Here is a 27,236-nt window from a genome sequence, read left to right on the forward strand (position 1 = left end):
CGGTTAAGTATTTAGACATTTCTACTTACCTAATCTGATTTCTGTGCACTGTTGTCTAACATTTGTTATGTTACACACCATAGTTACTGAAAAATTATTAACACTATTGCCACTATGATACTTCCAGGAAGTGGTATAAATAATTGTAAGTTCTGTAAATGAGCTTTATCCTGCCTGCACTCACAAGGGATTCCATTTCATGCATTATTTACCCACTTTATTTCCCGTTTGTGCTCTGCAGGTTTACGACTATGAGAAAAAGAAATTGCTTGCGACCAGAGGTTAGTGACTACAATGTTTCGTTACTCTTCTACTGCGGCTTCTGAAATGCAAAAATTTTTATTCGCCTGAAAATGTGGGCTTTTTGAAGAAAGAAAGAAAAAAAAAAAAAATCAAATTAATACTCCTCGGTTTACAGTTTTTGCCTAAATTACATCATTTCTACATAAAAAAATTCTGGACGCTAAGGAGCAATAAAGATGTGTAGGTCTTGCCAAAAAACTATACAACTTTATTTCAGTTTGGCAAACATTTACCCCAAATTTTCCCATTCATTTCTAATGGGCAAAATTTCCCATTGATTTTCAATGTCCCTATTCACCATTCATTTCAATGGCACAAAAACTTCCATTCACTCCCTATTATTTTCAACCCAAATGACTCAATATCAACTGCAAGTTACCCCTAAATGCCCCAAAATCAACTGGAAATGAGCCAATAGGAACAGGAATAGAACCCAAAATGCCCCAAAAATAAACAGGACTGTACCTGTTATGTACAGGACGTCCAAATTGCCTGAAAATCAACAGGAAATGACTCGATATTACAGGAAGTAACAACAAAATGAATCCGGATTAACCAGAAGTGTCCTCGAAATGCCCCGAATCAACAGGAAGTGGGCTGAAACAAACAGGAAGGGAACCCGAAATGCTCCCGAAATAAACAGGAAGTGACCCGATATCTACAGAAAGTCCAAGATACCTGTAAATTAACTAGGAGTGAGCCGATATCAACAGCAAGTGACCCGATATCAATAGAAAGTGACCCCAAAATGTCCCCCAATCAACAGGAGGTTACCCAATATCAACAGGAAGTGTCTAAAAATGCCCACAAACAGGAAGTGACCCATAAATCCCACCTAAACAACAGGAAGTGCCCTAATATGAATACGATGAGAGCACAAAATGCCCTAAGAGTAAGGGACCCGATATCAACAGGAAGTGACCCTGAAATAACCCCAAAACTACAGGAAGTGACCCCGCAGTGCCACCGTATGAACAGGAAGTGACCCAATAAGAACAAGAAGACAAACCAAAATGCGCTAAAATCCTTAGAAAGTGACCCGATATCAACAGGAAGTGACCCTAAAATGCCACCAATAAACAGGAAGTAACCCAATATGAACAGGAAGAGAACCTGAAATGCCCCAAAATCAATAGCAAGTGACCTGATATCAACAGGAAGTGACCCTAAAATGCTACCAATCAACAGGAAGTAACCCGATATCAACAGGAAGTGACCCTAAAATGCCACCAATCAACAGGAAGTAACCCAATATGAACAGGAAGAGAACCTGAAATGCCCCAAAATCAATAGCAAGTGACCCGATATCAACAGGAAGGGACCCAATATCAATAGAAAGTGACCCCAAAATGTCCCCCAATCAACAGGATGTTACCCAATATCAACAGGAAGTGACTAAAAATGCCCACAAATCAAGAGGAAGTGAACCCGAAATGCCCCAAAACAACAGGAAGTGACCCATAAATCCCACCTAAACAACAGGAAGTGCCCCAATATGAATAGGATGAGAACACAAAATGCCCTAAAATCAATAGTAAGGGACCCGATATCAACAGGAAGTGACCCTGAAATAACCCCAAAACTACAGGAAGCGACCCTGCAGTGCCCCCGTATGAACAGGAAGTGACCCAATAAGAACAGGAAGACAAACCAAAATGCGCTAAAATCAATAGAAAGTGACCTGATATCAACAGGAAGTGACCCTAAAATGCCACCAATCAACAGGAAGTAACCCGATATCAACAGGAAGTGACTCTAAAATGCTACCAATCAACAGGAAGTAACCCAATATGAACAGGAAGAAAACCCGAAATGCCCCAAAATCAATAGCAAGTGACCCGATATCAACAGGAAGTGACCCGATATCAATAGAAAGTGACCCCAAAATGTCCCCCAATCAACAGGATGTTCCAATATCAACAGGAAGTGACTAAAAATGCCTACAAATCAAGAGGAAATGAACCCGAAATGCCCCAAAACAACAGGAAGTGACCCATAAATCCCACCTAAACAACAGGAAGTGCCGTAATATGAATAGGATGAGAACACAAAACACCCTAAAATCAATAGTAAGGGACCCGATATCAACAGGAAGTCACCCTGAAATAACCCCAGAACTACAGGAAGCGACCCTGCAGTGCCCCCGTATGAACAGGAAGTGACCCAATAAGAACAGGAAGACAAACCAAAATGCGCTAAAATCAATAGAAAGTGACCCGATATCAACAGGACGTGACCCTAAAATGCCACCAATCAACAGGAAGAAACCCAATATGAACAGGAAGAGAACCCGAAATGCCCCAAAATCAATAGCAAGTGACCCGATATCAACAGGAAGTGACCCGATATCAATAGAAAGTGACCCCAAAATGTCCCCCAATCAACAGGACGTGACCTGATATCAACAGGAAGTGAACCCGAAATGCCCCTAAATCAACAGGAAGTGACCCAACCTGAACAGGAACAGAACACACCAAGACCAATAGGTAGTGACCAGACATCAAAAGGAAATGACCCTATACCCTATACACGTGACTGCAAAATGTCCCCAAATCAACAGGAAATGACCCGATATCAAAAAGAAGTGACGTAAAATGCCCACAAATCAATAGGAAGTGAACCCGAAATGCCCCAAAACAACAGGAAGTGACCCATAAATCCCACCTAAACAACAGGAACTATTATGAATAGGATGAGAACACAAAATGCCCTAAAATCTAAGGGACCCGATATCAACAGGAAGTGTGCCTAAAATGCCACCAATCAACAGGAAGTAACCCAATATGAACAGGAAGAGAACCCGAAATGCCCCAAAATCAATAGCAAGTGACCCGATATCAACAGGAAGTGACCCGATATCAATAGAAAGTGACCCCAAAATGTCCCCCAATCAACAGGATGTTACCCAATATCAACAGAAATTGCCACATGCCAAAATCCATTTTGCCACATACCAAAGAAATGCCTAATGGCAAAAAAATGCCACATGGCAAAATAAATAAATAAATAAATGTCACATGCCAAAATAGATTTTGCCACATACCAAAAAATTACCACATGCCAAAATTCATTTTGCCACATACAAAAAAAAAAAAAAAAAATGCCACATGGCAAAAAAATTGCCACATGCCAAAATTCATTGTGCCACATACCAAAAATGCCACATGCCAAAATCCATTTTGCACATACCCAAAAAAATGACACACATGGCAAAAAAAAAGCCACTTGCCAAAATTCATTTTGCCACATACCCAAAAAAATGGCACATGGCAAAAAAAGGAAGTGACTGAAAATGCCCACAAATCAACAGGAAGTGACCCGATATATATGAAGCATCACAGCAAAGCTACCATGGCAATTTCTCCGCAAATCACAAATCAAATTTTCTAGATTCATAATCAAGCCTTTTCTGTGACTTTTATTTTGAAAGGATTTTTGTCGTAAATATGGTCTGCTGTCATTTAAAAAAAAAATCACTCGCTGTACTATTTATTTATTTTTTAAAATTGTTTCCTTTTAGCGATGCAGAGAAAGCCTGTGGTGACCGAAGTCCGGACACCCACCGACACTTGGAGCGGCCTCGGCTTTTCCAAATCCATGCCAGCGGAGGCTGTAAAGGAAATGCGCAATATCAGTCGTCGCAGCTACAAACCCTACTTGAGCACAAGCAGCAGCCAGGTACAAATCAGCACGGATTGTCACTTCTATCTTATTTTGGGGCATTACAGGGTCACTTCCTGTTGATTTTGAGGCATTTCAGGGTGACTTCCTATTGATATTGGGTCACTTCCTGTTGATTTAGGGGTATTCGGGGTTAATTGTTGTTGCTGTTGTTTTGGGGCATTTTGGGGTCCCATCTTGTTGATTTTCAGGCATTTCAAGAGTCACTTCCTGTTGAAATTGGTTCACTTCCTGTAATTTTGAGTCATTTTGAGGTCACTTCCTGTTGAGTCGGGGGATTTCTGGGGTACTTCGGGGCATTTTGGTGTCACTGCTAGAGGTATTTTAGGGTGATCAAGACGAAGAGTTGCCCCGAAGTAATCCAGAAATCCCCCGAATCAACAGGAAGTGAACTAATGATCTAACTAATAATCAACGTCCTGTTGATGAGGGGGGGTTCTGGGTAAATTCCTGTTGGTTTTGGGCATTTCAGGGTCACTTCCTGTTGATCCGGGGACATTCCGGGTTGATATGGGGCATTTTGGTGTCATTTCCTGTTGATTTTGAGGCATTTTGCGGTCACTCCCTGTTGATATCGGGTCACCTTCTGTGCCAAAGGGACATTTCAGAGTCAGTTCCTATAGACGCCGGTTACTTCCTGTTGATTTGGTTGCATTTCAGGGTCACTTCCTGTTGATATTGGGCCACTTCCTGTTGATTTGAGGTTTTTTTGGGGTTAATTCCTGTTGGTTTGGAGCATTCCAGGGTCACTTAGTTTTGATTCGGTGGCATTCGGGGCATTTTGGGGTCACTTCCTGTTGATTTTGAGGCATTTCGCGGTCACTCCCTGTCGATATCGGGTCACCTCCTGTTGCCAAAGGGACATTTCAGGGTCAGTTCCTATAGACGCCGGTTACTTCCTGTTGATATGGTTGCATTTCAGGGTCACTTCCTGTTGATATTGGGCCACTTCCTGTTGATTTGGGGGCATTTTAGGTTAATTCCTGTTGGTTTGGAGCATTCCAGGGTCACTTAGTTTTGATTCGGTGGCATTCCGTATTAATTCGGGGCATTTTGGGGTCACTTCCTGTTGATTTTGAGGCCTTTTGCGGTCACTCCCTGTCGATATCGGGTCACCTTCTGTGCCAAAGGGACATTTCAGAGTCAGTTCCTATAGACGCCGGTTACTTCCTGTTGATTTGGTTGCATTTCAGGGTCACTTCCTGTTGATACTAGGCCACTTCCTGTTGATTTGAGTTTTTTTTGGGGTTAATTCCTGTTGGTTTGGAGCATTCCAGGGTCACTTAGTTTTGATTCGGTGGCATTCGGGGCATTTTGGGGTCACTTCCTGTTGATTTTAAGGCATTTTGCGGTCACTCCCTGTCAATATCGGGTCACCTCCTGTTGCCAAAGGGACATTTCAGGGTCATTTCCTATAGACGGCGGTTTCTTCCTGTTGATTTGGTTGCATTTCAGGGTCACTTCCTGTTGATATTGGGCCACTTCCTGTTGATTTGGGGGCATTTTGTGTTAATTCCTGTTGGTTTGGAGCATTCCAGGGTCACTTAGTTTTGATTCGGTGGCATTCGGGGCATTTTGGGGTCACTTCCTGTTGATTTTGAGGCATTTTGCGGTCACTCCCTGTCAATATCGGGTCACCTACTGTTGCCAAAGGGACATTTCAGGGTCAGTTCCTATAGACGCCGGTTACTTCCTGTTGATATGGTTGCATTTCAGGGTCACTTCCTGTTGATATTTGACCACTTCCTGTTGATTTGAGGGTTTTTTTGGGTTAATTCCTGTTGGTTTGGAGCATTCCAGGGTAACTTAGTTTTGATTCGGGGGCATTCCGTGTTAATTCGGGGCATTTTGGGGTCACTTCCTGTTGATTTTGAGGCATTTTGCGTTCACTCCCTGTCGATATCGGGTCACCTCCTGTTGCCAAAGGGACATTTCAGGGTCAGTTCCTATAGACGCCGGTTACTTCCTGTTGATTTGGTTGCATTTCAGGGTCACTTCCTGTTGATATTGGGCCACTTCCTGTACATTTGGGGGCATTTGGGGTTAATTCCTGTTGGTTTGGAGCATTCCAGGGTCACTTAGTTTTGATTCGGTGGCATCCCGTGTTAATTCGGGGCATTTTGGGGTCACTTCCTGTTGATTTTGAGGCATTTTGCGGTCACTCCCTGTCGATATCGGGTCACCTCCTGTTGCCAAAGGGACATTTCAGGGTCAGTTCCTATAGACGCCGGTTACTTCCTGTTGATATGGTTGCATTTCAGGGTCACTTCCTGTTGATATTTGACCACTTCCTGTTGATTTGAGGGTTTTTTGGGTTAATTCCTGTTGGTTTGGAGCATTCCAGGGTAACTTAGTTTTGATTCGGGGGCATTACGGGTTAATCCGGGGCATTTTGGGGTCACTTCCTGTTGATTTCATGATCAAATAAGATGGCTCCTCTTGTTGCAGTCATGGGCCAATCAGAGTGGGACAGCGTCTAACGGGAGCAACTCAGACAACTGGAGGGACAGACGCGGATCCCAGCCCGCCTCCTCGTCTTCCTCTTCCTCCTCTTCTTCACCGTCCTCCCCACCACCGACCTCCTCCTCCTCCCACTTCCCTTCTTTTGCATCCAACAGAAACAGAAGCGACAAACCCCGTAAGTCCTCGGCAGACTTTTAATTATCAGGACAAATACGTACTCAGATTTGGACTTTTTGGTACAGAGGACGTTTTCCCGGGTTGCAACTACTTTGACGACGTGTGCTTATCGAGGAGGGCGTCCAGCTGTAGTCAGCGTAGCTCCTCCCCACAGATGATGGACGACTTGCCAGAGCTTCTCAGCCAGCTGGGCTTGCTGAAGTACATTGATGTGTTGGAACAACAAGAGGTAAAGCCAAAATAAATGACGATAGGTGGCCCAAGATTCGCAATATGCATGATATTTGATATATTGTAAGAAATTTCTTGACAAAAAAAGAAAAAACAAATACAGATAAAAAGGAAAAATGTCTGGAATGATGCATTTGTTCAACGCAAAAACTTTCCCATTCATTTCCAATGGCCCCATTTGCCGTTCCATTGACAGGAAGTGACCCGTTATCAACAGGAAGTGACGCAGAAATGTCCCCATATCAACAGGAAGTGACCATAAAATGAAATCAAAAGGAAGTGACCTTATATCAACAGGAGGTGACTCCAAAGCCAACGTATGGTTATGCCATTAATTTGCCCAAAACTTTCCCACTCATTTCTAATGAGCAAAACTTCCCAATCATTCCAATGGCCATATTCAATGTTCCATTGACAGGAAGTGACATGTGAACAACAGCATGTGACCCGTTAATCAACTGGACACACACTGAAATATCCCAAAATCAACAGAAAGTGACCCAATATTAACAGGAAGTGACACAGAAATGTCTTCAAATCAACAGAAAGTGACCCGATTTAAAAAGGAAGTGACCCAAAAATGCCCTCAAATCAACAGGAAGTGACCCTGCAATTAATTCAAAAGCAAGTGACCTGATATCAACAGGAAGTGTCTCCGAAACCGACGTACGGTTCCGCCAAAATTTGCCCAAAACTTTCCCATTCATTTCTATTAAGCAAAATTTCCCATTCATTTCCAGTGGCCCTCTTTATTGTTCTATTGACAGGAAATGACATATGAACAACAGGAAGTGACCTGTTATCAATCGGAAACACCCTAAAATGCCCCAAAATCAACAGGAAGTGACCCAGAAATGTCACCAAATCAACAGAAAGTGACCCGATATCAACAGGATGTGACCCAGAAATGTCTCCAAATCAACAGGAAGTGACCCGATATCAAAAGGAAGTGACTCATAAACGCCCTCAAATCAACAGGAAGTGACCTTGAAATGAAATCAAAAGCAAGTGACCTGATAACAGGAAGTGACTCCCAAACTGACGTACGGTTCCGCCCAAATTTGCCCAAAACTTTCCCATTCATTTCTATTAAGCAAAATTTCCCATTCATTTCCAATGGGCCCTCTTTATTGTTCTATTGACAGGAAGTGACATATGAACAACAGGAAGTGACCTGTTATCAATCGGAAACACCCTAAAATGCCCCAAAATCAACAGGAAGTGACCCAGAAATGTCACCAAGTCAACAGAAAGTGACCCGATATCAACAGGATGTGACCCAGAAATGTCTCCAAATCAACAGGAAGTGACCCGATATCAAAAGGAAGTGACTCATAAACGCCCTCAAATCAACAGGAAGTGACCTTGAAATGAAATCAAAAGCAAGTGACCTGATAACAGGAAGTGACTCCGAAACCGACGTACTGTTCCGCCAAAATTTGCCTAAAACTTTCCCATTCATTTCTAATGAGCCAAATTTCCCATTCATTTCCGATGGCCTTAGTTGCTGTTCCATTGACAGAAAGTGGCTTGTGATCAACAGAAAGTGACCCGTTATCAGCGGGAAATATCCCCAAATCAGCAGGAAATGACCCAGAAATGTCAACAGAAAGTGACTCCCAAACTGGCGTATTTTGCCCCAAACTTTCCCATTCATTTCAATGAGCAAAACTTCCCATTCATTTCCAATGGCCCTATTTGACAGGAAGTGACCTGTGATCAACAGGAAGTGACCCGTTATCAACAGGAAACACCCTGAAATTTTGTGTTACGGGTCACTTCCTTTTCATTTTGGGGCTTCTACGGGTCACTTCCTGTTGATTTTGGGTTGCTGAACTGGAAGTGACTCAAGAATGTCCCCAAATGAGTAGCAAGTAACTAGAGATGTGAGCAAAAAAATTGGTGCCGACAACAAGTGAATGGTGCAAGAACCCTGAATGATTTCCTGACCCATGTACCGATAATCGTCGTTTCGCCATATCTTGATATCGTCATCGTGAGGTTTGTATCGTAAATCGTATCGTGAGTTGCCAAGAGGTTCCCACCCCTGGTATCAAATGCCGCTGTGGCGTCTACCAAAACGAGCATAGCTGGGTTTCCGCTATCTACAGAAAGGGCAATGTCGTTGTGCACTTTAACAGTTCTTACTCAGTACTGTGTCTGGATCTGAAGCCATATTCCAGAAACTTCCAACGTATAGCTGTCTGTTCTTTCAGATCGACTACCACACGTTCCTCACACTGTCTGATGAAGATCTGAAGGAAGTTGGAGTCTCCACCTTCGGAGCCAGACGCAAGATGTTAATAGCCATCTCGGGTAATAATGCTGTAGCTATTGATTATTTAATTAATCGATTAATCCAGTGGTCCCCAACCTTTTTTGCACCAGGCCCATGTCACACCCGAATAGAATAAGCTCCTCCTGCGGCCGGTTGCTCCGGTGGACGGGGCCACGCCCTCGGGAGCCTGCCTCTTAACTCACACACTCCTCACTTCGGCAATGTAAATCTCTTTCACCCTAGTACTCACATACTCATCCGTTTCTCCGGGGGGAGTTGGGACGGGACCATACAGTCCTGGCCTGGCTCCCTCCTGTTTTTAATGCATCACACACCAAGGTTGTGGGATGGTTGGGACCTGGTGTGTGTGTGTGTGTGTGTGGGGGGGGTGCCTCACGGTTACCTCCTCACGGCAGGCCCTACCATCCCTGCACCTTTTTTTAACGCACCACACACATCATACTCCACAGGAGAGCTCTGGCAAAGGGCGGTGGGACGGGCAGCTGGGCTGAATTTCCATGCTGCGGTCCCACTGCCCCAAGCCAAGATCTCCTATTTTAATTCATACATAGCACTACCCTCCCCTCACAATCCTATCACGGTGCTGGGTTATGGCAGCCAGCAGGGAACCTGGCAGCCACAGTAATAGGGTGGTAGGTGGGTCCCTCACGTTTTTCTATGTCATGGCTCCCGAGGCGTGGCCTCCTCTCTGCCTGGGCTGCCAGCCGCGGGAGTGGGGGGGAGGTCGGGGCTCCGGTCTCACGTCGCCCCACGGCAGCTCCTCGGTATTCTCCTGGCTCCGCCTTCCCCTCTCTTCTCTAACTGGGTATCCGCCTTGTGCTCCGCCACGGATCGCTGGCTGGGCGGCGGAGTATCGTCTGGATGTTGCCTGCTACGGTGAGGGAACCTACCCTGCCCATGGCTTGGTGGGCCGCTGGGGGCCCCGTGTCGGCTGGAGGGCTGCGGCGGCGGCTCGTGGCCCGGGTTGGCGGACGGGGTTGGGGACAGGCGTGGGGTTGGCGGTGCGCCGCCTCTTGCCATCCCCGAGGGCCGGTAGATTGGTGCGCGGGTGGCCCAGCGGGCCACCCTGGATTCCAGGGGGGGGACAAAGGCTCCTTTGCTGGGCTGCGGGAGGAGGGATGGGCTGCGCTGCCCCCCCCCTCTCCGGCCCCGACCTCCCTCCCCGGGCTGGCTGGGTGGGGGGCATGGCCCTGTGTTGGCGCCTGCGTGGCGTCTACGCTCGTCTGCGTGGCTGCTGCGTGCCCGGCGGGGCTCGCGTGCGGCTGGATGTTATTGGGCACGCTCGGGCGGGGGGTCCCGGTGCCGGGATTGGCGATGGGGCGGCGTAGGGTCGGTCGCCAACGGGCTTACACTCACAAGGGATTCACACGACTACTGGGTTCTAGATCACAGAGATGATTTTTGTACACTCTACTCCTTTCTATCATTTAGCTTATAGACTCCCCCACCTTCTTCCCCTTCTTTCCCTGGTCAACAGGCCCCCCACATGGTGTCAACTGGAAATACATTTAGCTGACAATAGCACCAACATATTGGTAGTTAGTGTAGTTAGGCGTTTAATGTATTTCTTGTTGTTGTGTTTCTTCTCTTTCTTCTCTTGTGTTTCTTTTCTTTTGTTCCCCCATAACCCCTTCCTGTTCGCTGTTTTGTCATAATAAATGAGATATGTTTAATGATCACAAAGGGAGTATGTCAGACTCTCAATGTGAAACATTAAAACTGTTCAGACTATCTGGGCACTTAGACTTCCATTCTCTGTGTCAAACAGCTGAACAGGACAGGTTAAAAAAAAAAGAAAAAAAAGTTTTACTGGATTTTGACTGATTTTGCAAGGCCCACAGAAAATTCTGTTCTATTACTATATAAACATGGAACCCACCAAAAGAAAGATAAGACTCTCTTCTTTCAGCTGGAAGAAAAAGTAAATATCTTTTTCCATTCTTTAGAAATCAGCATTAGAAAATAGCTTAGTTTGAGCAATTTTCAAATTCCTGATGAAAAAACAGAAATTGAGCTTTTTTTGTAAACGCATACATTTCAAACATAGCTTTGACTTTAACACAGCTATTTTCCACTTTTGTGACATCCCAAACATCTGAATAATGTTTTCCTTTTACAAAATAACATAAACAACAAGACAAATAGAGCTTTTGATAGCTGAGTAACAATTTATTTACACATAACTAACTGAGAGATAACGCTGTTGTGGCCGCAACGGCCGGGGTAAACTTTTCTTGAAACTTTTTTTGAGTCTTTCCAGCACGGCCTCAACGGCATCATCCGCCGCACTGGTGGTCCCAGTCGTTCTGCTCGGTCGTCTTCCGCCGGCGCCCCGGCCGTGTGGCCGGTTGTTCGTTCCGTTGAATCAGGGTTGGGGGTCTTACCAAATGCGCTACAGCCCTCCAGTGGCCAGTTTTATTGCTTTAAAATGGATTTTCAGCTTTGTGCTTTGGAGCTAAGTTGAATCAGAACCTAGAGATGTCTCTTGTTAAAAAAAAACGTAAGGGACACTGAAACAATTAAAAATAGAATATATTCATACAAGGGCTGTCAAAATTATCGTTAACGAGCGGTAATTAATTTTTAAAATTAATCCCGTTAAAATATTTGACGCAATTAACGCACAAATGCCCCGCTCAAACAGATTAAAATGAGAGCACAGTGAAAGGTGTACTTGTTGTGTTTTTCGGAGTTTTTCCGCCCTCTGCTGGCGCTTGAGTGCGACTGATTTTATAGGCTTCAGCACCCATGAGCATCGTGTAAGTAATTATTGACATCAACAATGGTGGGCTACTAGTTTATTTTTTGATTGAAAATTTTACAAATTTTATTAAAACGAAAACATGAAGAGGGGTTTTGATACAAAATTTCTGTAACTTGTACTAACATTTATCTTTTAAGAACTAAAAGTCTTTCTATCCATGGATCGCTTTAAGAGAATGTTCATAATGTTAATGTTGATTTATTGTTATAATAAACTAATACAGTACTTATGTACCGTATGTTGAATGTATATATCCGTTTTGTGTCTTATCTTTCCATTCCAACAATAATTGACAGAAAAATATGGCATATTTTATAGATGGTTTGAATTGTGATTAATTACAATTAATTAATTTTTAAGCTGTAATTAACTCGATTAAAAATTTTAATCGTTTGACAACCCTAATTTATACGTTTTTGGGAGCAAATGATTTCAACAATCATATTAGCTGAAACAAAAACTGACAGCCTTATGTTGGTCTTAACAAGGAGCAGCTGGATCCAGCCATGTTAGATGTGTTACGTCCTATTCACTGTTGCCACTAGAGGGCAGTGTATCCACCCAAATCAATCAAACAAAACTTTAAAAACAAACCATGACAACACCGCTCTTAAAGAAGCCTCGAGGCAGCAAAATTTGATTCAAAGCTTTTTTCTAATCGAATTGCTCCGATTAATCGTTGCAGCACTAAAAAGTACGATAGTCAGATTCTTCATCTGCTGTTGCGCCTTTTCATCTAAGCTAAATCTTCTTGTCCAGATCTGAACAAGAGCAAGAGGAGACCTTCGGACACGCCCGGCGTCAAGTCCGGATACCTGGAAGGCGGCGCCAGTGGTAGATTGCCTCGCATCGCGGACGTGGAAGTCGCGGCCTTGAGTAACCGCTGGTGAACACACTCTGATCTTCTCCATGAGGCACCTGGCGCTCATTCATTCGTGGAGTGTTCCATCAATCTACCATCCATGTTTTCAGGACGTGGGAATCAACTGGATTACCCGGAGAAAACGGGTAGAATGTATTTTAACTAAAACACAACAAAATGCCAATGTGCCTTACACGAAAAGCCAAATTCCAAAGTTTTTTTTTTGGTTTTTACAAACTCTTGACAAGGAGGTCTCCTCTTACAAATTTGTTTTTCTGTTCAAACGTCACATTCAAGTTGATGATAGTTCTGAGAGGTGTTTTTTTGTTGTTGCAAATTTGACTTTTTATGCTTTCTCTATATTAACCACTAATTGTATGAGAATGTAAATAGATATTTTGCTGTACTGTGTTAGTGAATAAACTGATTACATTAACCCTTTTATGCATGAATTATGATTCTTTTTTTTTTTTTTTTTCAAACCTTGTGGGGCACTTCTTTTACTGACAGGCTGCATTTGACGGTGCTAGATCCATTTTGACGTGGAAGGGCGAATGAACGCACGTCAAAATGGATCGGACGTCTACCGCCGTCAGTGGCACTGTAAAATGATCGTTCATTGCCAGTCCTGCCGGTTTAAATGAAAAAGTATTGACATTGATGGCATGCAATGAGTTAAATATGATGAAAATAGTTTTCATGACGTGGTAAATTGCTCCCAGGTGAGGTTAGTGCTACATTTTTAGGTGAGTTGACATAAAAATATTTCATTTAGTAATTTAAATTAAAAAAAAAAAAAAAATTACATACAAAAAATTGTTTTGTGTATGGAATTGTGGGTCAAGAATTACTACAGGACTCCTATCATGAGTTTTTTCAATTGTTACAGCCCTAATATGTACGCATGTGTATATACTGTTTATGTACATATATACGTGTGTGTGTGTATATATGTATATGTAAGTATATATGGGTAGATGTACATATAATATGTATGTATGTACATGTTGTATGTACAGTATGTATGTATATACTGTTTGTGTGAAAAGATATACAGTATGTATGTATGTATGTAGATACATATGTATGTACGTCTACATATAATGTATGTACATATATAATTATACATATGTATTTATACGTATATGTGCGTATAAGTACTGTATATATACTGTACTTTACATACCTACATATACAGTACGTGTATACGTACATATGTATTTATGTATACATATGTGTGTATGTACTGTACATATATATCGTATACATTGTATGTATTTGTAGATGTAAATATGTACATATTTGTACATCAATATGTACAGTGGGGAGAACAAGTATTTGATAAACTATCAAATACTTGTTCTCCCCACTGTATATGTAAATTTTGACATTGATTGAACATTATGTTTATGTACATATATACACATTTTATGTACATGTATATTCATATATGTGTATGTACATATATATACACATATATGTTTACATATACAGTATACATATACTGTATGTACGCATATACGTATATGGACATGTGTACATATATACGCGTATATACGTATGTATATGTACATATATGTACAGTATATATACTGTACTTTACATACCTACATATACGTGTATATGTACACATTTATTTATGTATACATAGGTGTTTATGTACATTTACTGTATATGTACATTATATGTATTTGTAGATGTACATATGTACAGTACATATTTGTACATATAATTTTTTTTTACATCATACATTATGTATATGTACATATATAAGCATTATGTTTACGTACATACATACATATGTGTATGTACATGTATACACATAAGTGTGTATGTAAATATACAGTATACATTTACTGTATTTACGCATATATGTATATGTACGTGTGTACATATATACGTGTATATACGTATATGAAATATATATATATATATATATATATATACAAACAGTATATATATATATGTCAGTATATGTACACATGTATTTCTATGTACGTGTGTGTGTATACATATATGTACAAATATACGTGTATATGTACATACTACATACAGTGCCTTGCAAAAGTATTCGGCCCCCTTGAATCTTGCAACCTTTCGCCACATTTCAGGCTTCAAACATAAAGATATGAAATTTAATTTTTCTTGTCAAGAATCAACAACAAGTGGGACACAATCGTGAAGTGGAACAACATTTATTGGATAACTTTTTTAACAAATAAAAAACTGAAAAGTGGGGTGTGCAATATTATTCGGCCCCTTTACTTTCAGTGCAGCAAACTCACTCCAGAAGTTCAGTGAGGATCTCTGAATGATCCAATGTTGTCCTAAATGACCGATGATGATAAATAGAATCCACCTGTGTGTAATCAAGTCTCCGTATAAATGCATCTGCTCTGTGATAGTCTCAGGGTTCTGTTTAAAGTGCAGAGAGCATTATGAAAACCAAGGAACACACCAGGCAGGTCCGAGATACTGTTGTGGAGAAGTTTAAAGCCGGATTTGGATACAAAAAGATTTCCCAAGCTTTAAACATCTCAAGGAGCACTGTGCAAGCCATCATATTGAAATGGAAGGAGCATCAGACCACTGCAAATCTACCAAGACCCGGCCGTCCTTCCAAACTTTCTTCTCAAACAAGGAGAAAACTGATCAGAGATGCAGCCAAGAGGCCCATGATCACTCTGGATGAACTGCAGAGATCTACAGCTGAGGTGGGAGAGTCTGTCCATAGGACAACAATCAGTCGTACACTGCACAAATCTGGCCTTTATTGAAGAGTGGCAAGAAGAAAGCCACTTCTCAAAGATATCCATAAAAAGTCTCGTTTAAAGTTTGCCACAAGCCACCTGGGAGACACACCAAACATGTGGAAGAAGGTGCTCTGGTCAGATGAAACCAAAATTGAACTTTTTGGCCACAATGCAAAACGCTATGTTTGGCGTAAAAGCAACACAGCTCATCAGCCTGAACACACCATCCCCACTGTCAAACATGGTGGTGGCAGCATCATGGTTTGGGCCTGCTTTTCTTCAGCAGGGACAGGGAAGATGGTTAAAATTGACGGGAAGATGGATGCAGCCAAATACAGGAACATTCTGGAAGAAAACCTGTTGGTATCTGCACAAGACCTGAGACTGGGACGGAGATTTATCTTCCAACAGGACAATGATCCAAAACATAAAGTCAAATCTACAATGGAATGGTTGAAAAATAAACGTATCCAGGTGTTAGAATGGCCAAGTCAAAGTCCAGACCTGAATCCAATCGAGAATCTGTGGAAAGAGCTGAAGACTGCTGTTCACAAACAATCTCCATCCAACCTCACTGAGCTCGAGCTGTTTTGCAAGGAAGAATGGGCAAGAATGTCAGTCTCTCGATGTGCAAAACTGATAGAAACATACCCCAAGCGACTTGCAGCTGTAATTGGAGCAAAAGGTGGCGCTACAAAGTATTAACGCAAGGGGGCCGAATAATATTGCACGCCCCACTTTTCAGTTTTTTATTTGTTAAAAAAGTTTAAATTATCCAATAAATTTTGTTCCACTTCACGATTGTGTCCCACTTGTTGTTGATTCTTGACAAAAAATTGAAATTTTATATCTTTATGTTTGAAGCCTGAAATGTGGCGAAAGGTTGCAAGGTTCAAGGGGGCCAAATACTTTTGCAAAGCACTGTATGTATCTATACACACACATGTATATGTACATATGTATATAAATTACATGTGTTTATATGTGTATGTTCATGCATACATGTGTATATGCACATGTATACACATACATATGTACATATATTTATATTTATTTGTACCCATATACCGTATTGGCCCGAATATAAGACGATGTTTTTTGCACTGAAATAAGATTGAAAAAGAGGAGGTCGTCTTATAACTGCGGCCTAAAAAAAAAAAAAAAAAAAAAAAAACTGCGGCCTAGACATATACCCATTCACGACGCTGGATGGCGCCAGTCATCAATGAATCGAATGCTGAACGCGACTCGGGCGGCCAAAGCGAACCCCTGACACGAAGAAGAAAGTGGTAAGAAGGAAAAGAGAAGAAAATACCGGTAATAGAAGAGATAACCAAAAATGGAGAAACTTCGCGACACTTTGGAGAAAAGTGGGTCGAAGATTGGCCAGATTAACAGGTGTTCGGCCATTCCTTACTACGCGGCGAAACGTCCTACACAATGCTCAGGGCGCTTGCGTATGCATTCACACGCATGCGCACATCGGTTGGAAGCGGTGAGTACTCACTATTTTTGTTTTTATTTAGTTATTTAGAACCTTTTCACAGCCTCAAAGATACTTTTTGCATGTATTACCCTCTCATACTTTTAACCATTGTGTTTTTTTGTGTTAGCTTTGAAGCAGTTGACCACATTAGTCACGTAGCGTATTTAAACCGTCCTTATTTGATATAACTACATTTAAGTATTTTCTGCAGGCATTTCTTTAGTACGTTATTCCTGTATGCATCTAAACAAAACAAGTTTAGAGCGCACGGTAGTAATTTAGGTGTCAAATTCGACTAATGTAGGACGTTTCGCCGATGTAGCATATTTTGGCAGAACACCGGCAGCTGAGGAGACGTTACGTTATGACGCAAACTTCAAGTTGATGGTGATAAATGAGGCGGTGTCTTCAAACAACTGCAAAGCGGCTGTGAAATATGGTGTCACAGAGTGTAATGTACGGAGATGGAGAGCTCAAAAAGATCGCCTAAAAAATGCTCACAGTCAGAGAAAAGCTTTCCGTGGTCGTTTCTGTATAAAAATTAATTTGGTGTTCAAAAAGTCTTTTTTCAAACTTGAGTCTTGAAAAAGAGGGGGTCGTCTTATAATCGGGGTCGTCTTATATTCGGGCCAATACGGTATATATTAGGGCTGTCAAGATTATCACGTTAATGGACAGCATTTAACGCACATGCCCTGCTCAAACAGATTAAAATGACAGCAAAGTGTCATTTCCACTTGTTACTTGTGTTTTTTGGTGTTTTCCGTCCTCTGCTGGCGCTTGGGTGCGACTGATTTTATGGGTTTCAGGCTTCAGCACCATAATTATTATTGACATCAACAATCGCAAGCTACTGGTTTATTTTTTGATTGAACGTTTTACAAACTTTATTAAAACAAAAACTTTAAGAGGGGTTTTAATATAAAATGTCAATACCTTGTACTAAGATTTATATTTTAAGAACTACAAGTCTTTCTATCCATGGATCGCTTTAACAGAATGTTAATCATGTTAATGCCATCTTGTTGATTTATTGTGATAATAAACAAATACAGTACTTATGTACAGTATGTTGAATGTATATATCGGTGTTGTGTCTTATCTTTCCATTCCAACAATAATTTACAGAAAAATATGGCATATTTTATAGATGGTTTGAATTGCGATTAATTACGATTAATTAATTTTTAAGCTTTAACTAACTCAATTAAAAATTCTAATCGTTTGACAGCCCTAATGTGTATATGTACATATATTTACATGTATATGTATACATACGTGTATATGTATATGGACATGTATACACATACATATGTACATATATTTATTTGTACCTATATATAATAAATATATGTTTCTTTAAATGACCATTAAAATAGTCACTTGCCCAATAAAGATTTAAGAAAATAAATGTTTTTATACAAACAAAAGTAGATAGTTACGTCCACTGTAGTGACCACAGTCTCTCAAACGGTTCAAATTGATGAGTAAACTCTTTGCGGAAGGCCGATACGAGAAGCTTCAAACCGGTAATCTCCACCAGATGGCACTAGCGTCACTCAGACTCCCCAAAATCAAATCTTGTGTTTGAAGAAATCCTGCACATGCTGCTTTCTGTACCAGCAGGACGAGTATTAATGGTTCTGCTGGATTCGTTGTGTTTTGGTGCTGCTCTTTCTGACCCAGAAGCCAGTATATGCTGGATTATTTTTTGCATCTTGATTACATTTTATGAACAATGACAATAAAATCCAGTCATGTAAACTGGAGTGAGTGGTAACAAATACAACAAATAGATACAACTAATGGAAATGATAATTATAGGTGTGAATCTCCTTTTAATTTGCTTCCCTCGCTCGACAATATCAATTGAATTTATCATCACTGTCGGGGATAGTGACTGCCCGTGAGTCATTTCCTGTTCAATTCGTTTACTCCGGGGCCCTTCCACCATTTGACGCCGTCACGGGGGAGTCGGCTCGCCGGCAGAGCGTTAAATGAAAACAGTGCGATTGAGAACGGAGGGGTGGGTTAGCACTCGGATGCAAATGATCCGCAAAACCGGCGCGGCGGGGTTCACGTACTCCGAGCGGCTTGAGCACGAAAGAGCGGAATCGGCGGGCTGTGACAGATTAGCGAGGCCTCATCCCCGCTCATTACGATGTCGACGCCAATTACGGAGGGGAGGTTTCACAGTGGCGAGGCTTTAATTCCGTCCGCGGGGGCGCCGGAGCGCTCGGTCGTAGCTTTGTATTCTGCCAGGTAGCTAATTGCTCTCCCCGTCGGGCACAGGCAAAATGGGCGCCAAATGGAAAAAACTGGAGCACAGTTGGGAAAGTGGCCATTTGGTCACATGGCCAAGTCACACGACAGTTATTCTCATCGTCAGTGGTCCTGGAGCACTCGCGTTTGACCTCTTAACTGAGCAAGCATCCTTATCAAGGTGGTAGCATTGTATGTAATGCAATGCTAACATCTATATTATTCAGTTTTTTTCCGATGGCATCTCTTCCCAGCCAAAACCGTTTGACCCACCAAAATTTGCGGAAACGTTCTCGTTCATTACAAATGAATAAAATTTCCCATTAATTTCGAAAGGCCAAACTCGCCATTCCATTGACAGGAAGTGACATGTGATCAATAGGAAGTGACCCGTTATCAACTGGAAACACCCTAAAATGCCCCCAAATCAACAGGTAAAAAAAAAGGGCGTTTCCTGTTGGGTAATATTTCAATGCAGTCATGTTCAGGCTGGGATACCTCTCATGCATGCCAGACATTAAAAAGACAAAACCTTACATCAAGGAGTTATCAGTCATTTTCTGAATTTGGCACGTTGCAAAAAAAAGGCCAACTTTAGTACCCTGCCCAGGTCAGGTCCATGAATGAAAACCCACCATTTTCATAACTTTAGATCTTATATGTCACATGAACAGTCTCACCGATTTTGAAGAGGATCCAACAAACTCCCTCAGTACCAATGTCTCAGATATGCACCCTGTAACTCGATATAGATTTCACATTGAATCCAAAATACCCGATTTCCTGTTGGGTTTGGAATATGAGTGCAAGAGACCTTTTGGAGCCGTTTCGTACAAGGTATCTACTCCCCAAATTTCATTGCTCTACGTTGAAAAAACCTAATAGAAGAGGCATTTTTGAAAAATTCACCACTGAGCCATTTTGTTACATTTTTATGCAAGATTGCAAGCCACACGTATGTGCGAATTTTTGTGAGTTTTCGAGCATTTTAAGGCCGCCAAATTAGCCATTTTCATTTGCCATGAAAAAAAAAATCCTTTGCATTACAATATGGCTCCTGCGCCAGTTGGTGTCCGGGTCCTAATAATATTTAGACCTGCAAGCAGAACTGAACGGGCAACTTGGACGTCCCGCAACTCAGACGGCACGCAGGTCAGGGTGGTGGCAGATCGTCCTCCTCTCATCATCTCACGAGAACCTACTGTAACTTGCTCAAACTCACATTTTGGGATTAGACAGACGAGAGTCATAAGGTGACAGTCCAGCCAGACCCAACGCTTCCACCAGAGGGCATTGTATCCTCCATCATGAAACAAAATACTTTTGGACTTTTGGATAGTTATGTTCTAGGGGGTACTTAAAGGGTTAATTCCGATTTACACAGAAATTCGGTTTACGTTGTCATTGTAGGAACGGAACTCGTTTGTAATCCGGGGACTACTACCTGTAATCCTTTGCATTACAATAGCGCTCTAGCACCACTTTGTGCTCGGGCATCTAATGATGTGTTTAGGAAAGGCAAAGGATTTCCAACAGTAAAAGGTGGTGGCTGAAGTATCCTTCACACCGCCCAATGCATTTCTCTCCCGCCCCAGGTCGTTGAAAATAAGGCGGGAACCCGGCAACACTGAATGGATTGACTTTTTAAACGAGCAAGAGTACAGCCCTCCTCATCACAGTCTACAATGAGTGGAATATCCAAGCGCAGTAGATCCAAATGATGCCTGAAGTCTTCTCAATTGGCAAAAGTAATATCACGGTCTTTCATTTTTTTTTTTTTTTAAAGATCCTTTTGTATTTTTTTTTAGAGTTCACTTACCGAGCCGCGGCTGCATTTACGCAGTGACTTTCCACCTGAACTGCGCTATAAGTGCTTTATAATGTTCTTTCATCTAAGCATTTACACACACATTCACACACTGATGGCGCACGCCGTCATCCGCACTGTTCATCGGACACCATCAAGGATTTAGTGCAGGGGCGTCAAATAGTGGCAGTAATATTAATTAGAAGTAACGCTGCTCTTACTTGAGTCATTTTTTTGGCTACTCTACCTACTTATGAGCGAGAAACAGAAGAGAAGATCAAACAATAAGAAATACATGAAACGCCTACACTAACTATGAATATAGTGATGCTATCGTTAGCTAATTGCATTTGCGGTGGACACCATGTGGGGGGCCTGATGACTGAAGAGAATGGAGGAGGGGGTGGGTGGGGGGGGTCAAAATTAGATGTGATTAGGCGGGGTGGAGCGTACACAAATCAACAATGTGAGGTGTAGAACCCCATATGTAAATCACTTGTACATGTGGATACAATATGTTGACATCCTATTCTATGCTGCCTGGTCACTAGTTCTGGGACCGACAGTTTCTTTACTATAGTGAGTCAAATTGCACCCAGTCATGTGTGAATCCCATCAGACTTGCGTCCTGCAGACAAGTGGAAATGGTGCGCAGAATGGAGGAGGGGTGGGGGTGGGTGGAGGTTGGGGTAGGGGGGGTTCAAAAGGAGATGTGATTAGGCGGGTGGAGCGTACACAAATCAGCAATGTTAGGTGTAGAACCCAGTATTATGTGAATCACTTGTACAGTGGGGAAAACCCATTGGCAGTGTATCAAATACTTGTTCTCCCCACTGTAGGTGTGGATATGTTGACATCCTATTCTATGCTGCCTGATCACTAGCCCTGAGATCGACAGTTTCTTTACTATAGTGAGTCAAATTGCACCCAGTCTTGTGTGAATCCCATCAGACTTGTGATAGTCCTGCAGACAAGTCGAAATGCTGCGCAGAATGGAGGAGGGGGTGGGGGAGGGTGTCAAAAAGAGATGTGATTAGGCGGGGTGGAGCGTACACAAATCAGCAATGTGAGGTGTAGAACCCAGCATTATGTAAATCCCTTGTACGTGTGAATATGTTGCCATCCTATTCTATGCTGCCTGATCACTTGTCCTGGGACTGACAGTTTCTTTACAATAGTGAGTCTAATTGCACTCAGTCTTGTGTGAATCCCTTCAGACTTGTGATGGTCCTGCAGAAAAGTGGAAATGCTGTGCAGAATGGAGGAGGGGTGGGGTGGGGCAGGGGGTCAAAAAAGATGTGATTAGGCAGGGTGGAGTGCACACAAAACAGCAATGTGAGGTGTAGAACCCCATATTATATGAATCACTTGTACATATAGATATGTTGACATCCTATTCCATGCTGCCTGATCGCTAGTCCTGGCACAGTTTCTTTACTATAGTGTGTCAAATTGCACCCAGTCATGTGTGAATCTCATCAGAATTGTGATGGTCCTGCAGACAAGTGGAAATGCTGCGCAGAATGGTGGAGTGGGTGCGGGGTGGGAGTTGGGTGAGCCAGGGGGTCAAAAAACATGTGATTAGGCAGGGTGGAGCGTACACAAATCAGCAATGTGAGGTGTAGAAGCCAGTATTATGTGAATCACTTGTACGTGTGCATATGTTGACGTCCTATTCTATGTTACCTGATAACTAGTCCTGGGACCGACTGTTTCTTTACAATAGTGAGTCAAATTGCACCCAGTCTTGAGTGAATCCCATCAGACCTGTGATGGGCCTGCAGACAAGCGGAAATGCTGTGCAGAATGAAGGAGGGGGTGGGGGGGAGGCTAGTCAAAAGGAGATGTGATTAGGCGGGGTGGAGCGCACAAAAATCAGCAATGTGAGGTGTAGAACCCCGTATTATACTAATCACTTGTAGGTGTTGATATGTTGACATCCTATTCCATGCTGCCTGATCGCTAGTCCTGGCTCCGTTTCTTTACTATAGTGTGTCAAATTGCACCCAGTCATGTGTAAATCCCATCAGACTTCTAATGGTTCTGGAGACAACTGGAAATGCTGCGCAGAATGGAGGAGGGGGTGGGGGGTGGGGAAGGGGGTCAAAAAGAGATGTGATTAGGCGGGGTGGAGCGTACACAAATCAGCAATGTGAGGTGTAGAACCCAGTATTATGTGAATCACTTGTACGCGTGGATATGTTGACATCCTATTCTGTGCTGTCTGATCACTAGTCCTGGGACTGACAGTTTCTTCACTATAGTGAGTCAAATAGCACCCAGTCTTGTGTGAATCCCATCAGACTTGTGATAGTCCTGCAGACTAGTGGAAATGCTGCGCAGGGGCCACGCCAGGGCCACAGCCCCTCCCCTGCCAATCCCGGGGGCGAAGTGAGCAAGCGGGCCAATCCCTTCTTCCGCAGCTCTGGCAGGGGGCCACCACTGACCCAGGGTGGTCCCCAGAACATCCGCGCCCCCATGAACCGGCCTTCAGGGAAGGTATGAGGGGATGCGCCACCGGCCTCCGCGCCCACCCGCTCCACCAACCACTGCCGCAACCCCTAACTGATATACCGTGGGACACCTACGGCCCGCTCAGCCCGTGGCAGGACAGGATCCACGCCCAGATTGGGCAACACACCGCCGACCCACCGGCACTCAGCCAGCAACCTGCGCCGGGGCTCAAGGAGGTTACCTGGGTAGAGAAAAGAGGGGTAGGCGGAATCAGGAGAGCGCCAAGAAGCCACAATGTGTCCAAAACACCCCGGACCCCTCCGCAACTGGAGGCCTCAGCGAAAATGAGGCCCTGCCCTGGGAGCCACTCCATAAAGTAAAGTGTGGGACCTACCTACCGCCTTATTACTATGGTTGCCAGGTCCTCAACTGGCAGCCATTACCCAGCACCGTGATGGGATTGTGTGGGGAGGGTAATGCAGTGTATGCATTAAAATAGCAAAGCCCGGCTGAGGTTAGTGGGACCGCCGCATGGAAGTTCTACCTAGCCGCACATCCAACCGCCCCTTGTCGAAGCTCCCCCGAGGAGTATAATGTATGTGCTACATTAAAAGACGTGCGGTAAGGCGGTGGGGAGGCAACTGTCACATCACCCAAGCGTTCCCAGCCGCCCCCACATTCTAATCATACTCCAACTCTTGATCAGGTGAGCCTGAGCAACAAACAACAATAAGGGTTTGTTTTCATGCCTGACTGCAGCATTGGCGTCAACAACCCAAAAATGATCGAACATCCTAATTCATCCAGCTTCTATATTTACGCACCAACAAAGCTATTTAGTCGAGCACTAGTGGATCTTCCTTACGCGCTATTTTACAGTTCCTAGGATCCAGTCGCAGCACTAAACTGAAATGGAGCGAAAAGTGAGTTGGCAGGAGCGAGAGAACAAAATAATGTTGTAGAGCCGCGGCAATGTCACGCTTGTTTCCAGGCCGCCAGAATGATAAATTGCACTTTAGGAAAGTTGTCTTCTTCCCTTGTACCCTTTTTTATTTCCGTCATCTCGGCACATCTTCTAGTACATTGTCAAATATACATTTGGAGGAAAGGTTCGGTTTGTCCTCCTTATACTTTTTCCTCCAAAGCCATTAATTCTTTGACTTTTCAGGCTCACGTAGTCCAAAGACTATCAGTAATTCTTGTTGCCCTTCTTTACGATGCTATGTGTCGGCTAGTTATTTGGTTAGAGTACTACTGTGATTTTCAGCTTGTTTCAATGCTGGGCAAAACCAATTGGAATTTCAAGTAGGGGTGGGACAGAAAAGTCCCCAATTAAACAGGAAGTGACCTGATATCAGTAGGAAATGTCCTAAAATGTCCCCAAATCAACAGGAAGTGACCTGATATCAACAGGACATGTCCCCTAAACGTCCCCCAATCAACAGGAAGTGACCTTATATCACCAGGACGTGTCCACAAAATCTCCCCAAATCGACGGGAGGTGACCTAATATCAAAAGGACATATCCCCGAAATGTCCCCTAATTGACAGGAAGTGGCCTGATTTTAACAGGAAGTGCCCCCAAAATGTCCTCAACTCAAGAGAAAGCGACATGATATCAAGAGGATGTATGCCCGAAATGTCCACAAATCAACCGGAAGTGACCTGATATCAACAGAACGGGTCCCACAATGTCCCCAAATCAATGGGAAGTGACCTGTAACAGCACCTGTCCCCGAAATGTCCCCAAATCGACTGGAGGTGACCTGATATCAACAGCACATGTCCCCGAAATATCCCCAAATCAACAGAAATTGACCTGATATCAACAGGACGTGTCCCCGAAATGTCCCCCAATTGACAGGAAGTGACCGGATATCAAAAGGACATATCCCTGAAATGTCCCCAAATCGACAGAAAGTGACCCAATATCAAAAGGAAATATCCCCAAAATGTCCCCAAATGGACAGGAAGTGGCCTGATGCATCAGGAAGTGCCCCCAAAATGTATCAACTCTAGACTAAGTGATCTTATATCAACAGGACGTGTCCCTGAAACGTCCCCAAATCAACAGGAAGTGACCCGATATCAATAGGACATGTCCCCGAAATGTCTTCAAATCAACAAAAAGTGACCTCATATGAAGAGGAAGTGTCCTTGAAATATCCCAAAATCAACAGGAAGCCACCTGATATCACCAGGACATGTCCCAGAAATGTCCACAAATCAACAGGAAGTGACCTGAGATCAAACGGAAGTGTCGAGGAAATGTCCCCAAATAAACTGGAAGTGACCTGATATCAACAGGATGTGTCCCCGAAATGTCTCCAAATTGACAGGAAGTGACCTGATATCAATAGGACGTGTCCCTGAAATGTCCCCAAATCAACAGGAAGCGACCTGATATCAACAGGACATGTCCCCGAAATGTCCCCAATTCAACAGGAAGCGACCTGATATCAACAAGATGTGTCCCTTAAATGTCCCCCAATCAACGGGAAGTGACCTGATATAAACTGGGAGTGTCCCCGAGATGTCCCCAAATCAACAGGAGGCGGCATGATATCAACAGGAAGTGTCCCACAATGTCCCCAAATCAACAGGAAGTGGCCTCATATGAACAGGACATATCCCTGAAATGTCCCCAAATGTACACGAAGTGACCTGATATCAACAGCAAGTGTCCTCGAAATGTCTCCCAATCTACAGGGAGTGACCTGATATCAACAGGAAGTGTCCCTGAAATGTCCTCAAATCGACAGGAAATGACTTGATATCAACACAAAGTGTCCCTGAAATGTCCCCAAACTAACAGGAAGTGACCTGATATCAACAGGACATGTCACTGAAATGTCCCCAAATCAAGAGGAAATGACTTGATGTCAACAGGAATTGTCCCCGAAATGTCCCCAAACCAACAGAGAGTGACCTGATATCAACAGGACATGTCCCCGAAATGGCCCCAAATCAACAGGAAGTGACCTGAAATCAACAGGACCTGTCCCAGATATGTCCCCAATTCAACAGGAAGTGACCTGAGATCAAACAGAAGTGTCGAGGAAATGTCCCCAAATAAAACGGAAGTGACCTTATATCAACAGGATGTGTCCCTGAAATGTCCCCAAATCGACAGGAAGTGAACTGATATCAATAGGAAGTGTCCCCGAAATGTCCCCAAATCAACAGTAAGTGACCTGATATCAATAGGACATGTCCCCAAAATGTCCCCAAATCAACAAAAAGTGACCTCATATGAAGGAGGAAGTGTCCTCGAAATGTCCCCAAATCAACAGGAAGCCACCTGATATCACCAGGACATGTCCCAGAAATGTCCCCAAATCAACACAAAGTGACCTGAAATCAACACGACGTGTCTCTGAATTGTCCCCAAATCAACTGAAGTGACCTGATCTTAACAGCACGTGTCCCCGAAATGTCCCCAAATTGACAGGAAGTGACCTAATATCAAGAGGACGTTTCCCCGAAATGTCCCCAAATCAACAGGAAGTGACCTGATATCAACAGGACATGTCCAGGAAATGTTCCCAAATCAACAAGAAGTGACCTGATATCAACAGGACGTGACCCTGAAATGTCCCCAAATCAATAGAATGTGACCTGATAGCAATGGGAAGTGTCTCTGAAATGTCCCCAAATCAACAGGAAGTGTCCCCGAAATGTCCCCAACTCAACA

The 27,236-nt window shown here is 43.1% G+C and overlaps 1 protein-coding gene across 1 annotated transcript in view; it reads left to right on the forward strand.

Annotated features, from left to right (window-relative positions):
• bicc2 (bicaudal C homolog 2) overlaps nucleotides 1–13,141 on the forward strand; it is a 52,808-nt gene extending 39,667 nt beyond the window's left edge. The window contains exons 14-19 of the mRNA XM_057850433.1: nucleotides 242–281; nucleotides 3,824–3,981; nucleotides 6,433–6,622; nucleotides 6,690–6,853; nucleotides 9,072–9,171; nucleotides 12,678–13,141. Of these exons, the coding sequence (XP_057706416.1) occupies nucleotides 242–281; nucleotides 3,824–3,981; nucleotides 6,433–6,622; nucleotides 6,690–6,853; nucleotides 9,072–9,171; nucleotides 12,678–12,808 (783 nt within the window). The 3' untranslated portion in view covers nucleotides 12,809–13,141. The remainder of the gene's footprint in view (nucleotides 1–241; nucleotides 282–3,823; nucleotides 3,982–6,432; nucleotides 6,623–6,689; nucleotides 6,854–9,071; nucleotides 9,172–12,677) is intronic.
• The last annotated feature ends 14,095 nt before the right edge of the window (nucleotides 13,142–27,236 follow it).

Source organism: Corythoichthys intestinalis, chromosome 11, assembly GCF_030265065.1.
Source record: "Corythoichthys intestinalis isolate RoL2023-P3 chromosome 11, ASM3026506v1, whole genome shotgun sequence".
Taxonomy (NCBI): Eukaryota; Metazoa; Chordata; class Actinopteri; order Syngnathiformes; family Syngnathidae; genus Corythoichthys; species Corythoichthys intestinalis.